At 41.6% G+C, this 25,931-nt stretch overlaps 1 protein-coding gene across 13 annotated transcripts in view; it reads left to right on the top strand.

Moving 5' to 3' along the window:
- The window catches only part of nav3 (neuron navigator 3), a 420,345-nt gene that overhangs the window by 283,099 nt on the left and 111,315 nt on the right, over nucleotides 1–25,931 (top strand). For all 13 annotated transcript variants that reach the window (XM_044342743.1, XM_044342742.1, XM_044342741.1 and 10 more), the window contains 3 exons: nucleotides 815–932; nucleotides 3,463–3,515; nucleotides 19,990–20,062. In XM_044342743.1, the coding sequence (XP_044198678.1) occupies nucleotides 815–932; nucleotides 3,463–3,515; nucleotides 19,990–20,062 (244 nt within the window). The remainder of the gene's footprint in view (nucleotides 1–814; nucleotides 933–3,462; nucleotides 3,516–19,989; nucleotides 20,063–25,931) is intronic.

The following is a 25,931-nucleotide window of genomic DNA, read 5'->3' as shown; positions in this document are numbered from 1 at the left end:
TGACCATAGGGCTGAAGTAGCCTTATGGCCCAAGCATAGCTTTCCTTCCTTGTACAGTATGTTGTCTGGTGTTCTTTTGGTTTCTATGCATCTTGATGTCTTCTGTAATGTGCTGTGTGACAATACCGTTTGTTAAATAAGGGTACTTGGCCCCTAAAGTGATGAGAACATTGCCGTCATCCATGTTTGAAGTTTAATGTCCTGAAAGCTTCTAACAAGGCGGTGCTTTTTGGCAGCCAATGTAGCACCAGCTTAATAAATGCTATGTTAAGTTGGACAGAAGAAGTGACATTCTGTCAGAAAGGAAAGAATGTCATAAAACAGCATTGTTTGCAAATTACTAAATTGTCGTAGGTCTTTGTCAGATGCTGACTGTGAGTTTACTCTTAACTAGCTCATAATTTGGTTTACAAACTGGCTTCCATCACTCCTATAATGCAGAAACTGATAAAAGCACAAACCACTCAAGTTGCTGCATTGCAATAATTAACGTTTTATCAGATTTAGCAAATTTCCATACAGCTTTTTAATGTGATACTATTTAATGCACTCAGAAGTACTACTTAATGGACTATTGTCTCAGTGCATTCATGATCAGATCATCCAAGTATTTGACATTCAACTTTGAATAATGCTTGTGGCAACATGTCACTGACATGGTTTCATGACCTCTTTAGTCAGTGATCTGCTGCGAATACATGAGATACTATCTTCATCTACCCTACCAAAAACTGTACAATCTCACACACACACACTCCTTCGCTTCTCCTTCACACACACACACACTGACAGAGTGTTTGTTCTGTTGTTGCAGATTTACACAGACTGGGCCAATCACTACCTGGCCAAGTCTGGCTGTCCGCGCCTCATCAAGGACCTGAGCCAGGACGTCACTGATGGAGTCCTGCTGGCACAGATCATCCAGATCATAGGTAGGCATCCATACACACACACACACACACACAAACACACACACACTCCCTGTGCATGAATTATATCTATTCTCAATTCTCTGCTTAATTATAATGTTAATGACAGGATAGAACATTTTATTACAAAAGCATTTTATTGTCTCACTTCAGAAATAACTTTTGATATTTAAAAAATAATAAAACAAAGAAGAATAAATCCACGTATCATCAGCAGTATTAAAACACTGCGTGTGTCTATAATTCATTCTGTCTGGCAGATGAAGCGACCACCCACTCACACACTCACACACACACACACACACACACACACACACGCAGTCACACACATACACAGTGTGTTTGGTCTTTGTTGTGGTGAGTTGGAGGGAAGCTGTGCCTCAGTCTGATATTTGGGCCAAATCGTAACAGCTCTCCCTTGTTTTGGGTGTTGGGTGAGCTGCAGTAGAAGAGATCTATGACTCTGGCACCCAGGGGTGCAGAGGCATGTGTCACCCCTCGGAGCCCAGAGAGTCTTTACATCTCTCTCTCTCTCTCTCTCTCTCTCTGTCTGCCTTTCTCTCTATCTGGTTTTATGTCTATGTGTCTCTTCCTCTCTGGCGCTCTACTTATCATGTCTCTAGTCTCTGTCTCCATCGCATCTGCACTTTTTCTAGGTCTCTCTCTTTCATTTCCCTCTGTGATCTCACTTTCCCTTTTTCTTTTCCTCTCCTCATCTTTCTGTGTATTGAGCTTGTAATGTGATTCCTTTTTTTCAGCAAAGAGTAAGGGATTACAGGCAAAATTCAATAGTATTACGCTACAGTTACTAATCTCAGTAGTGCTCCTTTACCTTGGCATTCTGGGGATCCGCTTGTTTGCTATCTCACCAGGAGTTGGATGGGATGTTTGTTGTTTGAAGAGTTTGTCCCTGTGAGTTCATTGGACACACTGGTCAAGGCTAGCTTCTGCCAAAAGAGAAGAATATGCCTTTCACTGACTCAAGAGTTGTCGTATTTGCATGTTACATCTTAGGTGGCTAGCCACTGGAAAGCATGAGAACGTCCCGGCAGAAAAACAACAGAATTAAAGGCCGGAAACGCACGCAGTTTATTCTACGTTGAGTGTCTGCGTGGACAGGAGTGATGACATGTTTATTGGCATATATGATCCGCACATAGGGTCCACGTGGTCATAAATTTCGAGCTGCATGCCTCTACGCAGACCATCGCAGACATGAGCAGATTAAAAAAGTTTGTCATGCTGACTCTCAGCTATGCAGGGAAATATCATTTAGTCATTTGTTCAGATGGTTACGTTTACCTGACCAAGACTTCTTGTGGTTGTGCAAATTCTAACAGAGTGTCTCAGATAGCAAAAGTGGAAGTAATGTGATGTTTTAGCTGCGTAGAACCTGTTAGCTCTTACTGATGGTTTCTTTCAATCCTGACCACAGTCTTTCCCTAACTTAGGTTCTAAGTAGTTTTTGTGCCTAAAGAGAGGTGTCAGATTAGTCGTTTTTGTGACAGCTGTATGCTCTATGCTGCAAGAATCACCTGGCTTTGTTCACAATTGAAAGGTGCGTGGACCCCGCGGCTTCACTGTGAGTAATCTAGCTGTTAACGATCAGTAAATACATCCACACAGGAGACTTGTTGCTCTTCTTACCTCAGTGTCTTGTTTTCTACTTCTACACATGTTAAATACAGCTGATGTGATGTGTGGGTGTGGAGGATTTGGAGTTGGAGCCTTCGACAGAGCTGGGCTGTGCATCAGAGAGTAATGTAGCCTATGAGTAATCTAACTGCTATGGAGTATAAATGACTTTGTTCATGGTGATAGGTAATTGATTTTTCAAGTAACTTATCCAACACTGTTATGCAATTCAGTCTCTTTTTTTTTTTTTTACACTTTGAGACATATTTCTATCCCTCATTCTTTTTCTTCTTCTTACATCTACTGTTTTTGCTCTCTTTCTCTTTCTTTATGTCTCTATCACTGTTCTCAACTTTTCTTTTTCTGTCTCTCTCTCTCTGTTAACCACACACACACACACACAAACACATTTTCCTCTCTATTACATATTACCGTACATATGCTGCCTTTCTCACTGATGCTGTCTGCCTTACTTCCTCACTCTCTCACTCTCTCCGACTTCTCTCTCTCTCTCTCTCTCTCTCTCTCTCTCTCTCTCTCACTGCTGGATTGAAACTTTACCCTCCCTGTTCGCCCAAACAGACAATGAGGCCAAGTCGGCCTGTCAGTAATTCTCTGGCGGCAGCTGACGAATTAGGCAGCTTTGCTTCCCAGACCTCTCCTGCGTCGCTCTGCACCTCAATACAAACACACACACACACACATGCACATACACACATGCACATACACACACACACACACACACACACACAGTTCTATGCTAACCTCACCAGAGGTTTCCTGCTGGATTTATACACCTGAACTCAAAAGTCATTGGACATCGGGATGTTAAAGTTCAGTATGGGACGACAGTAAAAAAAAAAAAAAATCTTATTTCTTCATTTCCTTTCTCACGCAGCGAATGAGAAGGTGGAGGATATCAATGGCAGCCCCAGGAGTCAGTCGCAAATGGTGAGTCCGTTTTATCCTCCTCGCTTTTATATTGAACTGCATCCATCCTTTAATGCCTTGTTGTTTTATAGGAAAGACAGAAAAATATGTGCTCACTTTTCACGTCTCTGCTACTAGACTGAAATCAAGTTTTCATATCCCCAATTTTGTACTTTTTCACTGAAGCTAACACGAAGCAACTGTTATGTGAACTTTGGGGGATTGCAAGCAGCCAGTTGGATCATGTTAAGAAAAATAAAGATCACATTACATTCGACGGTTTCTCAAGTGATGCTCTCCTCCGCAGCTACTGACAACAGCACGACATCGCTTGACCGCCAAAATTACAAAGCTGTGATTGAAGTAGCATTTCTCAATCACCTGCTAAGAGCTGGGAAGTAAAAAGGAATCCGTTGAGGAAATTCCATTTTTACCAGCCAAAATCATTTAGATACAATTCTTTCTCACCTGTTCTCATCTTTTTGGTGGTTCTACACTCACCACGCACCCTCACATGGAGTGTCATAGTCGCAACTGATCATCCGCCAAAGACAAAGTTTACCTGTCACTTGAATTTTTAATGTCAGAAAGTGATTTCAAGCAGCCAATAGTAATTATTCTGATCAGAGCCATTCACAAACCATAACCATCTTTACTATTCAGGAACAAGGAGATGCCTGGAGTAACCACATCGCCACTTGCCCAAACACGTAGTAGAGCCCTGAAAAGTTCAAACCTTCACATATTTGACTTACTGTGCCATTTTCAATAATCTGTATTTCTGGCTGCCATGCGGCTGAGCGATGCTGGCGGTGTCGTTTTTCCCTCTGTTAATGAGATGACGGGCTGTATAACCGCTGATTGTCGTCACTGTGAGATAATTACCCCTCACTTTAACTAGAGTTGACTAAGTGTTTATGCAGTGTCGGTTTGCCCTGGCATCTGCGCTCCTGCCATTAAAAGTGACTAAAGCTGTTTAGCCGCTTCGGCGCGCTTTCTTAGTAAGACAGTGTGGGTGAAGAGTGAGTTTGGTCCTGGCAGTGAGGGTTTTTTTTGTGTGTGTGTGTGTGTGTGTGTCGGTCATTGTGTGTCTTTGTGATTTGAGCTGTTTGTTTTAATATGTATAGTTTACTGTAAAGCTTTGTATTTATTGTACCAGTCTGTCTCTCCTCCATGTACATTTTCCCAACACGTTCCAGTATTTCGATATTTGCGTTGGTTAGTTTTAACGCAGGACCTCTGGACGTGAGAAGTCAATGGATTTGATACGTTCTCTGAGGGTGTTGAGGAAAATCAGAGAATCTTTCTAAAACAATCAACATTGGAATGTGTCAGAACGTGTTTTACAACTGGTTTCACAACGTTCAGCGCAGTTTTCAGCTGTTTTTATTTTTTCCTCCATGGTGAGGCCAGCTGTAGTGGAAGCAGACAGTGCACTTTGTTAGAAAAACAACATTAAAGAACCAGGAAGGAAGAACATTTTAACATGAACTCTAGTAACCCCTTAATGTGACCGTGTGAGTTAAATCTGTCAAAACCAGTTCTGGAAAGAATAACTCTTGTAGGTTTATTTCTCTTGTCACATGAGGCGATTCCGGTCACAGCTAGAAACAGCTGAGTCCAGACTGTGACACACTGGTCACTAAGGGCGAGCTGCTGCAGCGCACAAGCATGTGGCTCGATATGGCAGCAACCTCTGTCCATGTTTGTGTGTGTGTGTGTGTGTGTGTGTGTGTGTGTGTGTGTGTGTGCAGTTAGCTCTTTGTCTCAGTCACTTACTAAGCCTATTGATCCCGCACCTGCTCTGACTACAGAGGGTCCAGCCAGCTTGGGAAACTCAACTTTAAGGAAGCACGGTTGCTTAAAGTGTGGGTGCAAAGGGAAGGAAACAACTGACACAGACACACACACACACTCACTCAAACACAGACAATAACATCCACAAAGATTCAGCCATCTTGCAGAACTACTGTGTGGAATTATCAAGTTTTACACCACAGCAGGGAAAAAGAACTGTTTTCTAACTGGCCGATTTGGAGACTTATGCTGAGTTTGCATCAGGATATTGGAGACGAAAAATCAACAGCATAAAGTTGGCTTCTAAAACAGATGCGCGACTAATTCCTACTGTACTATAAATACATTTAGTAAACCATTTTAATGCAATTTTAAACATCTGAGCTATCCGCATAATGTAGAAGGAGGAAGACTGAGAAATGGAAGTGATGACACGTGAACATACGGCTGTTCAAATGCGAAAGTATTTGCTTTGGCTTGTTTATCCCATGAGCTTGAACACTTGATATCAATCTGAAACTTAAGTTATTTACTGACAACCTTCCCTCCCCCCCCATCCAGAGAAAAACTAGAGCTATTTTTTAACTTTTGGCTGCATATTGACAACCAGAGCTGTGAATTTTGGAAAACTGCCACTGGCCACCTAGCACCTGGAGCTTAAACGCCTTGGCCAGAGACATCACAGTAGCAGCAGCTGCTGTCAGTGGAGGTGCGGATGAGTCTGATTTACTTCCTCTGCACGGATTTTTTTTTTTTTTTTCCCCCCATTTGGGACTTGAAACAGTGATCCTCAAGTCACAAGCCTGTTTCTCTAACTGGTAGGTCGCTGCCGGTCCGGGGGAATGGACCGAGGCCAACTGAGCAGCTGCTGGAAACTCACAAGCGGAGACCAGCACGGCATCAGCATCTGCAAGCTTCTCAGCTAATCTACATACTGTACATAATACACTCTTTTTCTCTAAGCCGTGTTCACGCTGCGAGTAGATCCACAAGTCAGCTGAAGTCTCATCATTTCCTGTAGAGATTATCCAACTGAAAAACTTGGCCGGTCAGTAAAAAACACGGCCAAGAAAGCCATTCCCTTTCACTCCTTTTTTTTTTCTTACAAAGTTATTTAGTTGTAAGAGGAGATACTCAAGCCGCTGCCATCAAAGGAGTGAATGGTTAAATTTAAAGTATATTCTATTTATTTTTGATATCTAATCAGATCACGTTACTTAATCTCTACATTTGCTGGTAAATGTATTCAAACTCAGCCTGCCAGCTACTGCAATGTCTTCAATTGGCCTCTAAATTCTTATTCCTCATGATTACAAGGCTGAAAGGGTCTCACCTCTGACTGCCCAGAGGGCTTATGGGATAGCACAGTGAAGAACAGTGGAATTATGAATTAATAGCCCTGTTTCTAGTTCTCCCCCCTCTACTTACTCTAATTTGCTCTCATCAAGAACAATATGTAAATGAGTCTGACCTTTGATCTCCTGCCTGTCACAGTGTATAATAAAAGCATGCATTTATATCATGCAGCCACCCTGCATTAATACTAAAAGGTCAAATTTTGGTCACTTGATTGATAATGTGAAATTAACGATTGGATTGTCACAGCTTTTAAAATTCTCTCCCATAACTTCACGTAGACATATTTGCTGTGGAAGCTCTCAGCTCTGACAGATTTTCAAGATGATGCAGTAATAGTTGTTACACTTAGAGCCTTTAACTAAAAGCTTGTTGATCCTCTCATAGATCCCACAAATCCCTGATCGTTTAATACAGCAGTTATTTCCTTTTCCCCCCTTTTCAGGCTTCTCAGACATCTACTGTGGCCATATCTGTGCTGTACGGTTGTTGCTCGCAGTAATGAAGGCATATTTTTCTTTTGTATTTCCTGTAGGCCAGTGAAACATCGACATTGTAAACGCAAATGGCATTCCTGACATCTGAGGCCTGGCGTTTTCAGTGGTCAGATTGGTCAAAATTTGCGAACATGCTTGTTTTTCCCGGTAGAGCTCGCTGCTTGTGTAGTCGGGGAAATAGTTTTGGTTGGATTTATTGGTGTAGGAACTAATGATTGCTGGGAATTTCTTCCTGAATTTGGGATTGTACGGCACCATACCCTTGACCACACATTTGGTTCCGGAAGGAATCATCTGCAACCACTGAGCGAGCCAGTGAAGATGATGATGAGGAGGAGGAGGAACGACAGGAGCATGGTACAAAAGGGGCTTTCAACTCATGGAGATGTAGTCTGATTCATTTTTTTCCCCCCACTGGGAATACATTTCTTTTCACAGTTTTTCAGCTTTGTGATAATACTACACCCAAAAACTTTTTTCCTGTGCTTTTTCTCTCCTCAAATCATTGTTCATGTTTTTGGGTGTCTGCTGGATTTCTTGTATTTGATTTGAATTTTTTTAGTAATGTGTGATTGTGGATAAAAGCTTCATCTAAATGCATGTGATATACAACTATAAATGCATTCTGCGGATTAAGAATCTCACCCAGCGTTTGTATGAAGCCTCCAAACCGCAGCTTTTCATACGCTTCACTCACTTCACGGCACACTCTGCAATCCCTCTCCCATGTAAAACCTCATGCCCTCTGAGTGCAGTTTCTCACAATTGTGCAGGCATCCAATGGAATTAAATGCACACGCAGATTTTTGAAAAGAGAATTTTTTTTTTTTTTTTTCATTTCTCAGAAGAATCACGCTCAAACACAAGAACGGCAGGCAGGGGACGGCAGAAGAGGTCCATTCAGCAGAAAATATTACAGCCTCACAACACTAATCCTCCTCATTATAGACAGACATCATTAGCAAACCACAGAGCGCTTCCCTAGAATACGGATGACTGTGCAGTTTGACTTTCTCGGTGTGTGTGTGTATGCGTGTGTTTTATAGTTTCTAGCGACCTCAGCAAAGGGTGTGAAGAAAAAAAAAACAAACACTTGTCAAAATCTGAGCATGTAGATGCAAAGATGCAACATTTGTCAGCAGAAGGCTGTACAGGTCGGGGTAGGAAAGATTTACATCAAACAACTCGCTGCTTTAAAGTCAAGCCTTTCTTGTTGCTTACAATTTGGAGTATTGGATTTTAAAGTGTCATGGATCATATTTAGATCAGCTACCCTCAGGCTTAGCTGTCATCCAATTTAGTTTGATCTGACAATGTAATTTCTTTGGCTGGTGATTATTTGATGAAATGTTTGTGTTAAATTGTGATATAGTTTGTCAAATTTTAGGTTATTGGACCCATTCTAGGAGATGCACTATGCCTGGCTTTCAAGATTAAGTTTACATCTTCATGTTCTGTTGGAGGAACAGAAAATCATATGTGACTTTCAGCACATAAAAGATCATTTCTGCATTTGTTTTTAATTAACTGTAGTGGTTTTAGTAGTAAGATTTTTTCAAGTTAAGTAAAAAAATCTAAATAGGTGTTATGACAGAAATATATAAAAAAAACAATTAATGATGAGTGATTCTGTGTGGGTAGAAAATATTGTTCAGACCTTTGATGAACAAATGTTTAACACAGAATGCTTTGTTTCAGTGAGTGTACTGAATCATCAGTTTCACTGATCAAATCAGCATTGGAGTTTCCCTCACTGCAAACTGAAAGGACAATTGTCAGTTCAGCCAGGATCTACAGTATATTACTTCCTGTTTAAAAGTTTATTGAAGACTGCAAAATCCACAGAGACAATCATGATGCGATAACTGTGTTGCAGTCAAGCTGTTGCTAAGCTAACCTTATAAACAATGCTTATGTTGGCTCAGTATTGTACTTAACTGAACGAAACAGCTCAAATCAGAAACAGACTTACGGTTAAATACGGTCAAAAGTACAGCGTAAGGTCAGGCATCATGTACGGTAAAGTGACTGCTTACTGACGCTGCAAAGTGATTTGTAATTTCCACTTCTACTGGAAAAGTCATAATGCGTATTGTGGTCCGAGCAGCAGGTTTGGGCTTGGTGTGCTGCCTTTGAGGCCTAATTGAGTCTAGTGTTTCTTGGAGACTATAAAAGCCCACTCAGTCTCATCTGGGCCCCATCTGTTGGCAGCCTGCGCTCCAGCCAGACAACGGGACAAACGGCACGAGCCATTCAGTGGTGTCATCCTGACTGGCCTGATGCTTCGTCACCAGCACAGCTCGCTATTAATCTTTGGCGCTAATTGATCATGTTACTAATTTGAGTCCTAGGCTCGAGTTCCTGCAAGGCCAAACCAACTGGCATCTATGTGACACTATTCCTCAGGCCGTTAATTTGATTACACCAGCCTGGCTGTCGGGCAACTTACCTATTATGAGAATCAGTCGGTCTGGAAATACACTGACAAATGGATGATGGGAACTCAGGGCTTCTGAAACATCCCTGATGTCATTTTGCATGCCTGGCGATTGGCAGCGAGTGGTCTAAAGAGGGCAGAGACAGATGGCCGGTTTAGACTGCTGAAACGATAGCTATTCAGGGGGTGTAATTCATTCTCTTTTCTTGTTCACAGTCTGGATGCCTTCATGGTAGAGAGGTGAGCTTGTGACCAGAAGGTTGTAAGTCAAATCCTGTGTTATCTAGAAAATCTGGCAAAGAAAAGAGTGAGAGATGTTGTCCTCTCTGTTAAAGGTTGAGGCAAGAAACATCTTCCTTTTATGCTTTTATGGCAGGTTTTAAGCTGTGATAAACATTTGTCCAAAACATTTATTGCCATGACGGAGAAAAAAAGTGAAGGCACAAAGAAGCACACTGTTTTCTTTTAGTTCACTCTCATCAGTGTTGTTTCCATACGCAGCAGCTGTTTTCAGACAGACAAAGCTAACAACTAGCTATTGAACGCATGAAGCATTTAGCGGCTAAAGAGCAGAGCGTTAAGGAGAGTGAATATTGGACATATTCGTTGGGTGGGCGGAAACATGACTCCAGTGAATGACTACTAATATTCCTCCATACCTGCTGGATGTGTAAATAGACAGCTTTACTAACAAGTTTTTCCTATCATCTTAAAAGGTAATAATATGTCAACAGTGTGTCTACAGCTTGTTTCCACTAACCTCCAAGTGGCTAAATAAAGCCACAGATGCAAGCTGTGTGTTTGGAACATTTTACGCACACACACTTTTTACAACGTCATTTACGGACATCAGAGAAATGGAATATGCTGCAGGAGTGAGTTACACAACTTTCCATGGATGTTTTGATGCTTTTTTTTTTTTTTTCACGATGAGATAGGGTTAATGGTGAACAGCATTAGCTGCTGTCTTCCACAAATAAGTTCACTTGAAACCTTTCAAAACCGCGTTTTAAGGCAGGATCCTGGAGTGAGTTTGTACACCGCAGGCGTGTAATTTCAAAGGGAACATTTGGTGTTAATCAATCTTCATATTTCATCCACATTTTGAAATGGAGATTATTTTCAGTGCATTCATGTGTTACGTCTGGTGCCAACACGCGTTTATCTTGCTTTCAGCTCAGAACACATTATGTCAAAGAACAAGATATCTTGTGTCAGTTCTTTTCACTACTACTGCCAGAAGTACTGAGAGGAGTGCGTGATGAATGTGTGATGTCTCAAATTGGGACGTTGGAGTGATGAAAACCTAGATGCGGTACCAAGGAGTGAGAGTGTGATCCTGTTTGTAACGTATGCTTCCTCAAATGCCTCAGCAGCTGTTGCGCGGCGTGAACATCGTTACCTTCATTCTCGAACTCTTGAGAAGATTCTTCGGGGGTCGTCTCCTTTTTTCTTTGCTCCTCTGCAAGAGCCTGTTTATTACTGTAAAAGGTGTTCTGGTGCAGAGGTTGACCCTCTCTTATGTTAGTCAGTTTAGCAGAATGAACAGAGCACCCAGGGGCTCGTTACAGGCTTGCTTGTAGCTCAATTGGAAGCTTTTAATCACTCATTATAACTGAACGACATGGGCAGATGTTCTGTTAAGGGAGCAAAGAGCTGGCTTGCTAAGGCTGCAGTGAAGGACTAGTAACCTTTGATCTAGTTCAGTTCTCTTGACTGCAATGCACCAGCTGCAGCCTCTCCAGCATACTCCGCACCTTCTCGTATTCAATGTGAATGTTGCAATTTAGGAGTAATGAAGTATAAATCAATCAGTCTTTCCATTAATTCCCTCCATCCTTTGCTCCTAAATTAAGCGAGGAACATTTAATTGTCTTCCCAGAACAGAAATCAGGATCCAGCTTCCTGCCCCCTTTTTCTTAAGTTCATTTATCTTTTTTAGCCTCTGTCCGTCTCCCGCCCAAGATATTGCTCAGCTCAAGGACTCATTAGCTTATTTACAACCAGGCCACCTTGAATCATGCTGTTAGCTTCCCTCTCCCGCCTCCCCGCGCTTAGTGAACTCGACCCCGCCTGGCACTCTCCTCAGCCACCCGCGGCGTGACATGGCAAGTGTCACGGCTTCAAGCGATCGCTGAGTGTCACTCTCATTCCTCTCTGCCCGAAAACAAAAAGAGGCTTGTCGTTTGCTCTGCTTTACAAATGAAAGAAAAGCTACAACTGTGTTTTGTGTGTTCTAAAAGGCAAAGTTCATGGTTGTAGCTTTGATTTGTTTTTGACACTTACTCCCAAAAAATGTAGATGAAGCTGCTTAGTTGCGCTAAGCGACGTCGCCTCTTTTGAAAACAGAACTTCACTCTCCAGACGTTAGACAGTAAATGCACACAGAACGCTCTTGTTTATGATCCCAGTCGTATTCTAAACCAAAGGGACAAAAGAAGCAGAAGATCTTGTGTGAGTGCTGCTATTTCTGGATACAGCGCTCGCTCATGGCCCTTTAGAAGAGAGTTTGTTTCGAGTCTTCGTTTCCTACAGCTAACCATACCTGATTTAGATAAATAAGATGAATATGCATTGTGATTTGGGCTGAATCGTCCTTAAAATGTATACATTTAACTTTCTGATCATTACTACTTTTAATGGTGAAGATAAACTAGTAAAATGTTTGCTTTAAGTCTCACTGCTTAACATTGTTGGCCATTGCTGTTAGTCAGGAGTTATGATCTGTATTTCTGGCCATGTAGGAGATGACCTCCAATGACATACAACAAAATGTACTTTTTTTTTCTCTAGTCACGTTTTTGCAGCCCCTAGAGCCAGAAAATAGAAAATGAAAGTCACGTTTCATCAGCGTTCTCAATACTTTACAGTCTACACCATAGAAAAACATCATAAGAAGGTTTGTTTTTATCCAGATTAGTAAGACAAAAAGGCTGAGAATCGACAGGCAGCAGCAGAACCGTGAAGGTATTTCTCACCTTGTATCATTACCGGTCAGCAGGTTATGCAAACAGATGCTTGAAGAGCCAGCGGCTTAACCTCATTGACCCTTTTAGGAGAAACAGCCTCAGACAGGACTGACAGCTGAATTTGTTGGCTGTCAACAGCAAACAGTAATACTATCCATCATGTGTGCAGATGTTTACCTACGCAGAACAGCACTGTAACAGCGTATACGTGAGAAAGAGGCAGGAGACGGTGGAGTCATTCCCCACCGGCTGGTGAGAGCTTAAAAGCCATCAAGAAATACTTAACGTCGTCGTTCTCGTCCCTGAAAAGCATCCTCCGCTCATTTATCCTCCTCTGCTACTTACTTTAATGTGCTCTGGTGTAAAGATTAATAATTACGCCTCTTCATCTTCTTTCATATGTTTTATTATATATTTACCTGCAAAGCCATTAACTGAGATTAGGTTAACCAAGATTAGTTTTTAGTGTTTTAGACTAGAAACTAACGCTTAAGCCTTTTTGGAGTTTTCCAGCCTTTTAGCCTCTTTACCAGCCTGGTTTACAGTTTTATGTTCTATTTTTATTTTAATTTCATGTTGGGGGGTACTTTGTTTTGTCCTAATCAGTCAGTAGTGGTTTAAGAGATATCATTTCTATAAGTCGATTGAACAACTTGTAAAGCTGCGTCAATCTCATTCATGTTTTTGGTCACTACTTTTTAAAGAATTCGGCAAGGTAGGCAACTAGCTATTTAGAAGATGATATACTTATTCTTAATCCTGTCTAATATTTTTTTTTGTTTGTTGTTTTGTCATCTTTCCAATCAGGAGGAATAGCTGTCAATGAAAACAAAACACCAGACCTTTTTGAATTGAGATGTGGACAGTGACCCAGAGGTCTGGAACCAGGGTGGTGGTTGTTAATTTTAGTCCATTTACTAGTCACAGGGAGTACGATCCACTCTGTGAAAACGCTTGCATGATGTCTTCTGTGGCTCTGGAGGAGCTTTGTTGAGTCAGAGAAAATGACTCAAGTGACATCACCAAAGTAATCTAGTTTTGGGTTTGAGGAAGTACAAACTTTTGGGGCTTTTGCGGGCATTTACAAGGCAAGGAGGTTCTTACGAAAGACAAGATTGAGTTGCATTATGGGAAGTGTAGGATCAAGTGGTTTTGAAACTTGACCCACGCAAGGAAAAGTCTAAAAGTCAGGATATTTCATCCTCTGGATCGGTTTTGACCATTTCTTGTAAAAATCTTTCTCCTGTAAATGGTCCAACTTTAAAGAAGTGCTGGACTACTCTTATTTACACAGCCGCTTCTGAAAGTGACCTTCGTGATTACTCATGGTTGCTAGGATATTTGCAGTGACACTGCATGGCTTCTGTTGCTGATGTTGCTGTAGCTCAGACTGAAATGCATCTAAGAAAGAAAACAAAACTGAGAACAGAGACTGAAGAAGATGACAACATATGCGGTCTTTGCACATGCATTGCATCACAACTTTTTGAGAATGCATCATCAACTGAAGTGTTAATGAGATCTGACTCCAGCAGCGAAGAAGGGTTTCTAAAGAGATGAACCCAGAGATGGATGTGGTGACTTGCTCGTCTTTGTCATCCATGAAACATCTCTGTTTGACTGTCTGTCTCTGTCTCCCTCTGTTTCTGCCGCTCGCTCACACACGGCGTACACACACATGTGGACACACACCCTGTCTGTGCAGCAGATGCGCAAAGCCACATGGAGGCCCTCCAAGTTATTTGATGCTGTAAACATTTGAAAATGAACCACCATATATAATTGAGACATCCATGGATATAGTCTTGTGTTGCCATGCAGATCCTGTTGATTATACATCATGTGTGTTTATGTGCTGACTGGGCTGGAACAGTAGTTTTTTAAAGAACCAGAAACGTCACAGCCAGTAAAATCCTCAAAGGAAATTATTGTTTTATTTATAAGAATATGAGGTATGATGTGATAAAAATCAGCTAGGAGCTTGTTTTGTCTCTGAAGCCTCAGCTACTTAAGTTGAATCATTTTAGTTTGGTTTTCTTGTGTTAGAAATAGTTTTATGACATACAGTTTCATAACATTTAGGCTGCTATGAATGCAAACATGGACTGTAAGCCTGAGTAGGCAGAATTAATCTGAATGTGTCAGTTCAACATGAGGTTCAAACTGATGGAGTTTCTAAAAATGAGCAGTAACCCCCTTTTGAAAAAGATTTTAGGAAAGACAGATCCTCAGCTGTCTGAGGATCTGTGTGAAAGATTTCAGTCAGGGTAAGGGATTATGGGAACTGCCACCATGATCAATATTGAATAAAACTTGATCTGCCATCAGTTTTTCAGCTGATGGCAGATGAGAAAAAAGTTTCTTTACTTCGGATTTTGACATGATGAGCAATGATCCCTGGATTATGAGACAGGATCCTTTAACCCAGCCTCCCTTCTGCCCATCAGCTGCTCTAAGCTCTGTCCCATTTTGATTCTTCGTCTGTCAGCAGCTGTCTGCTTTGGACACACTCAGAGTGATAGGGCAGGGTGAAAGAGGAATCAATGGACTGTTTGGGACGAGACCAGTGGAAGCACAAGTGTCAGACCGCTGATCTGGAGAGAAGAGCTGATGTAGAAGTGATAAACAGAGAGAAGTGGTTTGTTTGGGTAGAGGGAGGGCTGAGTGGCTCCACATTCTGACAGTGAGGTACTCGGAGCAGCTTCAGGTCTGCTGTAATTGGCTACTCATGGGGAAAAAAACACACAAATAATTCTTCCCTTTGGGCTACAACTCAGCTGCAGAAAGCAGAAGGGTTTGGCTCCGACTGCATCTGAACGTTTGGATTTCAAAACAGCTCAGCTCAACGCAATGATTAATAAAGTATATTCTGGCTGTGAAAAGCATCCCAGTAATGTGTCACTTGAGTGTGAATGATGTGCTCTGCCTCAATAGGTTTCAAGTGCCAAGAGGAATTAATAGGTACAAAAAGCATGTATTCATCTTCTCAACATCTGAATAGAAGAGAAATGCAAACTTTGACACAGTGGACTCTGAGGCAAAAGTAATTTCGTAAGCTTTAGCTGATATCGATTTTGAGCTGCTGAGAGAAAGGCTTTAAATGATGACACAGCGGTTTGTACATCGATTTGATCAGATTTCTTTGGATTCACCTGAGTCATCACTAGACTAAAGAAGATGCTACAAAAGCCAATCAGCTGTTTGTTGAAAAGAGTACAAAGAAGTCACATCCTCTACTGGGTTTCCATGCCCCCTGAACACTCTGGTGAATCAGGTTCCAACCCCCAGGATAAGATTTTTTAACTCTATTTTGATGAGGATGTAAAAAATTAATAAACACTGACAACATTCAGAAAATATTCACAAAGTAAAACCAAATGTAAAGAAAAACCAGAGGTCATCTGAGTCATCCTGAGACTTACTCATGAGCTTGAGTCATCTGTGTTTTTGAAATACTGACTTAGGGATTTTAGGTGGCATGTATTTTCCAGTGGATATGTAGCATTTTGGAGTAAAACCCCTCAATTATTGAGCTGTGCTCATGTGCTATAAAGCGCTAACGCCTGGTTTTCCAGTCCGGTCTTGAAGGAGGTTGTTTTCTGTCCCGTAGGAAGTGGTAATTGAGGTGTTGGCCCATTTGTATTTGACAGTTGCATCGAAGGGATAACACTTTCCAATTCCAGCCATCATACATCAGTCACTTGATACCTTTAGAGAGGCCCAACGTGCCCACACATTATGTAGGCAAGAAAGGCCACGAGGAAATTAAGCTGTAAACATGCAGATGTAGCAGTGTCTCATTTTGTATCTCACTCACCGAGTCTCATTGGAGTGGAAAGAGTCAGAAAATATACCGAAGTACTGTATAAATGCTATAATCTTCCTGAAATGTAGCTTTAGTGGAAGTAATTGCAGCTGTAAAGATTCACTGAAGTAAAAGTAAATTAAAGTGCATGCAGAGAAAAAGATGAGTCACTTTTTTTTTCTTTTTTTCTTTTTTTTTTTTTTTTACAAAGAACTCAATTCCATGTCATCTTTTCAGTGCAGTTTTAATACAAAATGTAGTTCACACCTGTCTTTTAATGGAAGAAAAAGACTTAAAGTTAAGTTCATAAACAAATTAAAGTCAATATATTTAAGTACATGTGAAATTGCATGTTGAAAATACTAAGATGTATACAAGTTAAACATTTTACAAACAATGCTGTCTTTTCTAGGCAGCCATTGATTTCCATTCATTTCTGTATGGTATGAAAATCCCTGAACACACTAGTGAAACTTGTGTGTAATCAAGTGAACGTCAAGTCCATAGTCATATCTGTTAAAAATACTGTCACCTAAATACAGTGTAAGTGCAGATTGATTTGAAGTATCAGCACTGCATTAACACACACAAGTAAAATAAGTATGACAAAAATGAATACAGTACAGACTTGGTTTTTACTGTGATACACAGCTGAAGCAAGTATTGATTCTTTGCTAATTAATAAAAATGGTTTCTTGGAACCTCATATATGAGTTATCACATGACCAGAACTGTGCCAAAATTCAGGTTTTCTAGTCATTTCAACAACGTGAGGTCATTTTAATCTATCTTTCAAGAACTATGCGATGTACAGGATGATAAAGGACACAAGATGAGTGTCCTCCTCAATCTTTCCCTGTTGTTCTCTGTGTCTTACTAATATTAGAGCTCACTCGTCAGCGTCCAGTGACTTCAGAGGTCACTGCTGAGGGCAGTTTGAACCAGGCCTTGCGGTTTCATACTGAGCAAGCCTCGTGTCATCCAGCCATGGTACAAGCTTCTCTCTGCCCGGCCTGCCTGCATCAACTGGAACGTGATATTTTGATTTGTAGTGTGGCTCTGTAAATGAAACATAGCTTAATTGAAACTGATTATCTCACAAACTTAACAGCTCCCCCTCATTATTCTTCCAGGCTTAGTGGCAAGTTTCCTTCCCGCAGTGCGTGTTGCACATGTGCCCTCCTGTCACTCCGCAAAATGTGCTCCCTTTTTTCCTGCTTTAAGCACTGCATGATTGGGCGAGGTGTGCCTCATCAAAATGCCCTTTTCCAAATTGCTTTTAATGGCTTATGCGGATCCGTCTGATGCCAGCCTGCGTCGGAAAAATAAATGATGTTGGTTCCTTGAGAAGCTGTTACAGGATGCCACAAAGCCAAACCGCCCACCAAACTAGCAGTTAAACATCGCCAGAATGCCCCAGCCGTCATCAACGCCTTCAATCATTATTCCGCTTGTTTACGTCATTTTAGAGTTAAGGCCGACTAAAAACAAACAGCGGTTTCATCTAAAAGCCTCAGAATTTTCTGGGTGCAGTGTCGAAGGCTCACAGGAAGAAGGCACGGGTCTCATCGTTGATTCCTGTCCTCCTTTCGAAACCGTTATAAAAGACAGAGATCTGTCTCCACCTAAAGAGATTTACTGTGTGTTTATTAGTTCACTCCTTTTTGTCTTTATCAGCTATTAAACCAGCCTTCAAACACACACATTGCCTGTTGAACAGATGGAAAGCAGCGCACCAAGGCCTTCCAAGCTTTTTGTCCCCGTAAAATATCTGAAGCTGAAAGACTGGAGAATGATTTAGAAGTTCCTTAAAAACGGCTGTTATCATGCAATTATTGTTGATTACGTATCATCTGTGCCTATACGCCATTTATTCTGGCAGAAAATTACACTTTTAGAAGTCCTACAACTCACGCCGTCCTGGTGCTCAGTCTAATTAAGACTGTACTAGTAATGAGCCTTCACAAACGCTGCTCCGCACATGTCTCTCCACATACAAACGTCTGAGTGTGTGTGTGTGTGCGTGTGTGGGATAATCAAACAAACTAGCACCCGGGCACACATGTGTCTGTCTGCGTGTGCAGCATGTGCGGAAAAAAATATGGAAGCCCACATGTAAGGGGGTTTCGTGCCTGCTGGGAGAATGTGTGTGGTGTTGGGAAGTGGGAGGTTGTAAGTTGTGTCGGGCAGATGGAGAAGCTCTGTGTGTCTTGTTGTCCCGCAGGGCTCCCTATGGATATATCCAGTGTAAACATCTCAGTCTGCGGAGAGAAAGTGACTGGGAGGGAGATGTACTACTTCAACGACTGCTTTTGAGGTGCCCCTGAGGAAAGCTCTTGACCCGTAGTGCAGCTATAGGGGAGTAGTATAGGATGTAGTTGTACTGGGCAGCTCAGTGTAAATGTGATGAAAGAGAGCATGCAAGGTCAGTCATCTTTCTCTGTGAATTACTTATAAAAACATAATAAACAAAAGTGACTTTGCATGGAGTTTCCCCACTTACCATGAAAAAGTAGACGTTCAAATTTCAGTCTGTAGTGCAGACATGAAAAAAAATCATATAATTTTTGACCTCAATCAAGAAGTTGAAAGTCGTGTCTGGCCTTCCATGCCACAATGACAGGGCTGATTTTCTCAGCTGAATGAAATATCACAGAAATACACATTACTAAGCCAGTGGAGCACAATGGAGTTCAGCTGAGTAAGTATCCAAGTGGCCTGTGTGCAGATATGACTCATTATCCTGGTCCTACAAAGTCTCCATCTAACTAATCAAGAGAGAAAAGGGAGACTGGTTGAGAGAGCATTAAACAGAAAAAGAGAGAGAGAGAGCTGAGGGGAGTTACAGCTCATGAATCATCATCGCCCGCTGGACGTCAGGCTGAGTAGCCCAGCCTGCCCTTTGTGTGGCCTTGGCACACTGCGCTGAAGCTGTGCGCTCTGACCTCTGACCTCGTCATAAAAGCTCTCCTGAGGGGCGTTGGCGGCCGGCCACTATGTTAATGAAGCCACCCATTAGCCGCTGTCAAGGAATGCAAAAATCCCCCCAATAACTACAACCGCAGTGAGCCTTTGTGAAACTGAAACCAGCGTGCAGAGGTGACGGTTGTCGGCTGTTGTTAAAAGCCTCAAGTGGGCCACAGTGACCCACACATCCTGTGTTTATGTGCCAATATATGTGTGTATGTGTGTGAACATTTGTATGTGTACATTTTTGTGTGTGTGTGTGCATGTCTGTGTGTCCCTGTGTGTGTGTGTGTGTGCGTTTACTACATATTTGCTTGTTACTGCCTGTTCATGAGCGGGTATGTGTGTCTATCGCCTGGTGCCAATGTGTGTTTACTGAATGCGTGTGTGTGACATGCCAGGGCAGGCTGCACCCCGGGCTGTGTAGGTGGCGATACACTGCGGTCAGTATGTCACACAGGCGGGTCCCAGGGTTGAGCAGGGGTCGGGTAATAACCACACAATGACGTGCTTTATGGGTAATAACGCTGATCGTCCCCGTCCTCTGAGCCCTCTGCCCCGAGACATTTAGGCTCATTGAATGTTAAGTATTGTCACATTCTTGCTGTGTCTGTCCTTTGTGCTGACTGTCTGACGTCTCCTCGTCGTCTTTTTTTTTTGCCGGCAGATCGAGAATGTGGACGCCTGCCTCAGTTTCCTGGACGCCAGAGGAGTGAATGTACAAGGGCTCTCAGCAGAAGGTAAGAAGAATAAACAATACACAATTCAAGGCCGGGATCTGGACTGATTAACCTCTTAATTGAATCAGTCGACCAGCAGAAGACGGATCTCCCTGTTGTATTTCTAATTTCTAGACGTGGAAAATTAATTTGGCTCCAGCAGCACCCAACCTCCTGCGGGTAGCTTTCCATTTCTCCACAGTACCAAAAATCTTCAAAAAGGGAGTTAAAACGTATTTCCAAGACATACTATTATACTTCACAGCAATGGAATTTACCACGTCGGTATCATGGCAGGGTGCAGTTTCTCCATCTCAAGCTCTCACTATGGCAATGTAGGCAATCATTAGGGCATCAAAGTGGATTGTGGGAGGATAAAAACTGCAGAGAGGGATTCAGCTCCTGACTATCAGGGTATACAGTACATGGCTTATATGACAGTCATGACTACAGCGGCACTCTGCGCTGCATGACTGCTTGCCAATTTGAACGATAAGCTAAAATTGTCTCACAAGGCCAGGGTTGAAATTACAGTTCAGTTCCAAACTATGTGTTGTGATTGTGTTTTGCACTTGATTATGAGGCAGCAGGAGGAGCCCAAACTTCCTTCAAAGTTTGTAAATGGATTCACTTTTTGTCACTGCATGCAAAGAGCTTGTATTAAGTTTTAAGGGTAGAAGACCCCAGGTGTGTTGGTGCCGCAGAATGCAGAAGAATGATGTAGAAGACACTTGATGCCCGGGCTCACGCCTGCCATGCTCAGTGGTTTAGAGGTGTAATGATAAGTGGGTATACTGTGGCTTCCTTTTGTTTTTTGGACTGTTGTTTGCACAAAACAAGCAACATAAAGACGTCAGCATGAGCTCTGGAAATGTGTGATGAATATTCCCCACTAATTTTGGACATTTTGTAGACCAAACAATGAATTGATTAATCAAGAATATAATTGGCTAATTCATTGATAATGAACTATAATATAATAAATAATAATATAACACTCACAGGGGCCTTCTGGACATGCTGTACATTCAGAAGTAGTCAAGATACAGTAGCTATGGTAACATGTCCCAATCTGGGGAGCAAATTGTTGCTGTCCAGCATGTAGCTCAAAACACTTTGACTTTTCATGAGCTAAGAAAAACAGCTTTGTTTACAACTTTGTAGCAATTTATTCATCAGAGAAGGGAGATTCTTCTCAGCTCATAATTTGATGGTTTGTCTGAAAAAATCAGAAAAATCAAAATTGGAGATGCATGGTCTTTACTGGACAGCGACAAAATGTGAAAACAGGAAAAAAGATCTGCTTCACACCATAAATTCTCTAGTCTTGATTTAAAATGAAAATCAATGTCACTTTCTTAAAAGTTTGCACCCAACAGTGACAACACTAACAGAAGAGATTTACCCAAACTTTTTGGTGTGACTCCTGTTTGCAGTGTTGAAGAAAATACCTGCATTATCTGTAAAGATATGTTCATACACTGTACAGTACAGTGTTATTCCAGGGTAGGTGCAGAGTATATACATGAAAGAAAACCAGTACTAATTCTTTCTGATTGGGGTTTTCTGTGGAGTCCCATAGAAACAGGTACCATCTCATCTCAATTATTCCAGCAGAATGTGTCTCCAGCTGTTATTTAGGACCTGTGCTTGCCTAGACCCCATGTTGTGTCTGCTCCTCTTTAAACATTAAAGAGGTGAGCGTGCCCTTGACCTCTGCAGCAGCAGAAATAGTCTGACAGCCTGACACACTGACCGACAGCTCTAAATTCTGTGCCCACCCTCAACACTAAAAACAGCAAAGTGACTCGCTAGGCCTGGAATTTCAAAGTGGGTCTGTAAATATATGGGCTATTGGGTTACCCTGCCCATTGCTGTTGCTGCTGTGTTTCATCATTTCCTTCACCACAGTCCATCTTTCTCTCTCTCAATCTCTCAATTGTCAACCCTGTTCTCAAGGCTTGCTGGGCATGTGGTTTGTGTGTTTGTGAGTTGAATTAGGTGGCCATGTCTGCCCTCTCCAGTCTAATTGAATCAGCCAAGTGCTTTCCAGGGTTTGTTGGCGGGCATAGGCAGTCTTTATCATCTTTTTACAAGCATGGGAGTAAAATAAAGTGGGATGTTTGATGTGTATACAGGCACTGCAGTTTGAGAAAATGTACTTATTGTAATAACCTCTCTAGAAATCCCCCTGCATCTCTCTGGTGGAAGGCTGTAAACCAAAGTTCCAGAAAAACTCATCTTGCTGAGTGTTCTGGTTCCCCCTTAGACGTTTCTGCTAAGAGATGTTTTGGCCATAATGAAAACAAGTCTGGAGACTTTTTTTTCCATGCAAGAAAAGAAAATAATGCTGCAGAGTAGTACAACAGTGACAAGGGGCTAGTGAGGCCAGTACGTATACAGATCAAAATCCCTATCATCAGAAACTAATAGGGGAAAGTTTAAGAGACTCTACTGACCCTAAATCCTGGACAATCCAGAACATGTTCTTACTTTTCACCACATTTTTTACAAAGAAAAAAGGTTCCACCTCCTCAAACTCAAACTCACACTTGACCCCTCAGCTCAAACAAAACTATCAAAAGCAAAAAAGTCTTTTACTGCTTGAAATGTGATAATTATCTACAGGAAGTTCAGTCCACCATTTCCAGCCATAAAAAGCAGGTGTAAAGCCTCCGAAATACACATTTCCTGCAGTTGATAATGGGTTACAGTGAGGGGTCCTTACAACAGGTCATTAAAGCCTCTTTCCATTGCGGAGGCTGTGCAACTGAAACCTACGCAGAACTGGCTCTTATTGGTTGTAGTGCTATGACCTGCTCACCACAGTAAAATCCCTCCCCCTTGATCTCAGTGGGCGCAGATTTTTAAAGAAAGGCAGTTTTCATTAGTCTACTTAAACACTCCTCTGAGTTGGGTCAGTAAGGGGTAAACACTTGTTCTCTGACCAGAAGGTGAGGCCTCAGGCGAGGATATGGTTTTAAGTTAAAGTTTAAGGTCATGTCAACTCTTTATAGTATGTAATTATAACTTGGCTATAGAAGAAAACAGTGGAACATTTTTTATTCCACAACTAAATCAGGATCTTACAAATAAATGGAAGTCAAACAAAGGAAGTAAAAACAAGATTGCACAAGGACAAAGGAGGTCACTCACTGAAGCAAAGACATAACCAGCTGTGGAGTTGTGAGGAGGGATCCTAACTGGATATATTGTCTGGGTATTAAACCAATGAAAGATTGATTAAGTAGGTAAAGACAGAATATATAGAGCTCAGACTGTATTTGTCTTCTTTTTGCTATTACCCAGCTGTGGTAGAACCTTTCCTTCACCTCCTCCAAAGTCTTCTGTGACTTATTAAATAACGAAGAAAAAAAGATTGAATGAAACCGCATCACCCACTTAAAAGGCCTCCAGAAGCAAAGGCACATTTTCATTGAGCGTGGGCCAGGCTGCAACACTTCTCTCCTGCACTGCGCCAGAGCAGCAAGAGCCCTCCTGCTAGTACAGTAGATGAAAAAGCTATGTGTTGCTGACAAAAACGTCTAATGTCCTGTCACTGTCTCATAGAATCCAGCTATCCGTTCCTCTATCACAATTTCTTCAAAAACTTTCAGAAACTTGAAAAAGGTGCCACAAAAAAACAAGTAAAAGCTGACACCTTGTGAGAGTTTTACAATAAATTTGTAGCAGACACACTGCGCTTTGGCCAGATGACAAGCTGAGCTGCAGACAATTTATGATCAAGCAGAAAAGCTCTGAAGTGCTCATATCTCTCCGACATCATTTTGGAAGAAAGCGCTCCTTTGTCTCTGGTGCCAGAGAGAGCGCTAGGAGTTTGTGCAGAAAGTCACTTTATGCTGCTCAGTGGCAACTGCTGAAAGTCCCTTTCATGCATAAATCCTGTCCTACTTGCAGATGATGCTGTCTTGAAAATTATACAGCAACACCAAAGTAATCACAAGACAAAACAGCCGTTGGGTCAGAACAACCCCGTTTCTTAAATTGATCTTCATATATAACTAATTTGCATCACCTGATGCATTTTGGAGGCCATATAACGCTGCCCAAATGACAAAACATTTATATAGAACGTATCTGCAAAATTCAGGACACATTGCGATTTTACTGTATCATTGGGTTGACTTTTTCCAAATTTAACCAAGACCAAGCTCTTTCCCTAACTTTAACCAAATGTTTTTGTTGCTTAAGACTAACCACACTTGGCGTTCTTGACTGACTTTTATAATAACTGCACACTGCACGGCAATAAAATGTTGCTAGTGAACATAATAAACGTGGCAGTTACATGTGCTCCAAAACATTTTTGTCATTGCAGATTAGTTTAAAAGATATTCGTAGGAGACAGAGTTGTCAAGAGATATCCGTTACCTTGTCATCTCCAACACCTGAGAAGAGGACAATGCTCAAATTCCCAACAGTTCCTCTTTTGGATGGAGCCAAAGTGCAACATTTGTTCAACACTGTGTCCAGTGAAATTGAGATTTCTTGATCCAAGCCAACCTAATGGAAAAACTGATGTTAGAAGAGGTTATATCATGGTTGAGCTGTCTCCCATGAGCTGGTTGTCAAGACCAAAATCTCCTTACTTTTACTTGTTGTAGAAAGGTGTTCTTGCTCTTTTACCTTTTTCTAATGATAAGTCACTCACAATAATTGTATTCAGTATTTAATATTGAGCAGATATGCATATGGTCAAATGACCCATTCATGAAAATACATTTGTACTATTGCTGGAAGGCCTCTGGAGAGCTGAATCTATGAATTTTAGTGTAGTTTATAAGACAAGGCGCATCAAGACAACCTAACCTGTTCTTTTGCTCCCTGTAATGATTTTACAGCATAAAAAAGAGATCTTGGTTGATGAATAAAATATATATTATATCAGTATATAATAAATGTAAATAAATACACACTTTCCACATGATGCTACACCAAATTCATGCCATAATGGAGCCCATGGTTTAATCACTGGACCTTGGTTCAAGCTCTTTATATGTATCTATGACTGGAAGTGACCTGGCCATTGGGACAGAAATTGAGCAAAATTTCTAAATTGAACAAGCACCTTAAGATCCTTATAATGTCACTTGATACTGTGCTTCAGTGGTGCATAATCTCAAACAAATTTTCAAATAAATAAGCTCAAAGCAGTGGACACACAGTAATCCTGGAACCCTAGGACCCAAGGACAGTCGCCCAGAGAGCTGATTGGAAGCCTTGGGTCAAGCTTCCACCTTGCTAAAGTTTCCTTGAGTAATATATGAAATATACAAATGGCCTGTTCTACTGTATATCTGACCCTGACCTGACCTGACCTCGATGACAAGGCCAGCAAAAACGGACAACAAAACAAAACAAACAGTCTCCCTTTGGAATCAATGAAATGTTCTTCCTCTTGTCCTCACCATTATCATTTCAATTACTTTTAGCAGTCGCCAAAAGTTTCGGTCCACAGCAGCTCCTTGGTTGGCTGAATCTGCAACATTGTCTCTCCCTAAAGCACAGAAAACACTGTTCAGGCTATCTCAAAGGCCCAGTATAAATTACCGCCTCAGGGTATTAGAAAATGGAAAACACCCCCAAGAGATTAATCTTCTACAACTTTCACTGTCTCCAAACAGCGTAGCCATGGATGGCTGGGGAGACTGTTTGAGCCTCACCAGATTGAAAAATCGAGTAAAAACCTCTGCGTCAGCCAATGCTATCCTTCCTGTGCCTCTGTGTGCCAGCTCTCACTGAGGGTTTGATATGAAAAGTCCATTTCACAAATGGGTGCGTTAGCCACAGTGATCAATTCTTCCTCCTCTGTGACTGCTGAATCCCATCCTGGCTGTGTGTAGGAGTCTGTTTAAGTTTTGCTCAGGAC

The sequence above is a fragment of the Thunnus albacares genome, chromosome 23 (assembly GCF_914725855.1).
Source record: "Thunnus albacares chromosome 23, fThuAlb1.1, whole genome shotgun sequence".
Lineage (NCBI taxonomy): Eukaryota > Metazoa > Chordata > Actinopteri > Scombriformes > Scombridae > Thunnus > Thunnus albacares.
Note: the sequence above shows the minus strand (reverse complement) of the source record. Positions and strands in the feature narration are given on the sequence as shown.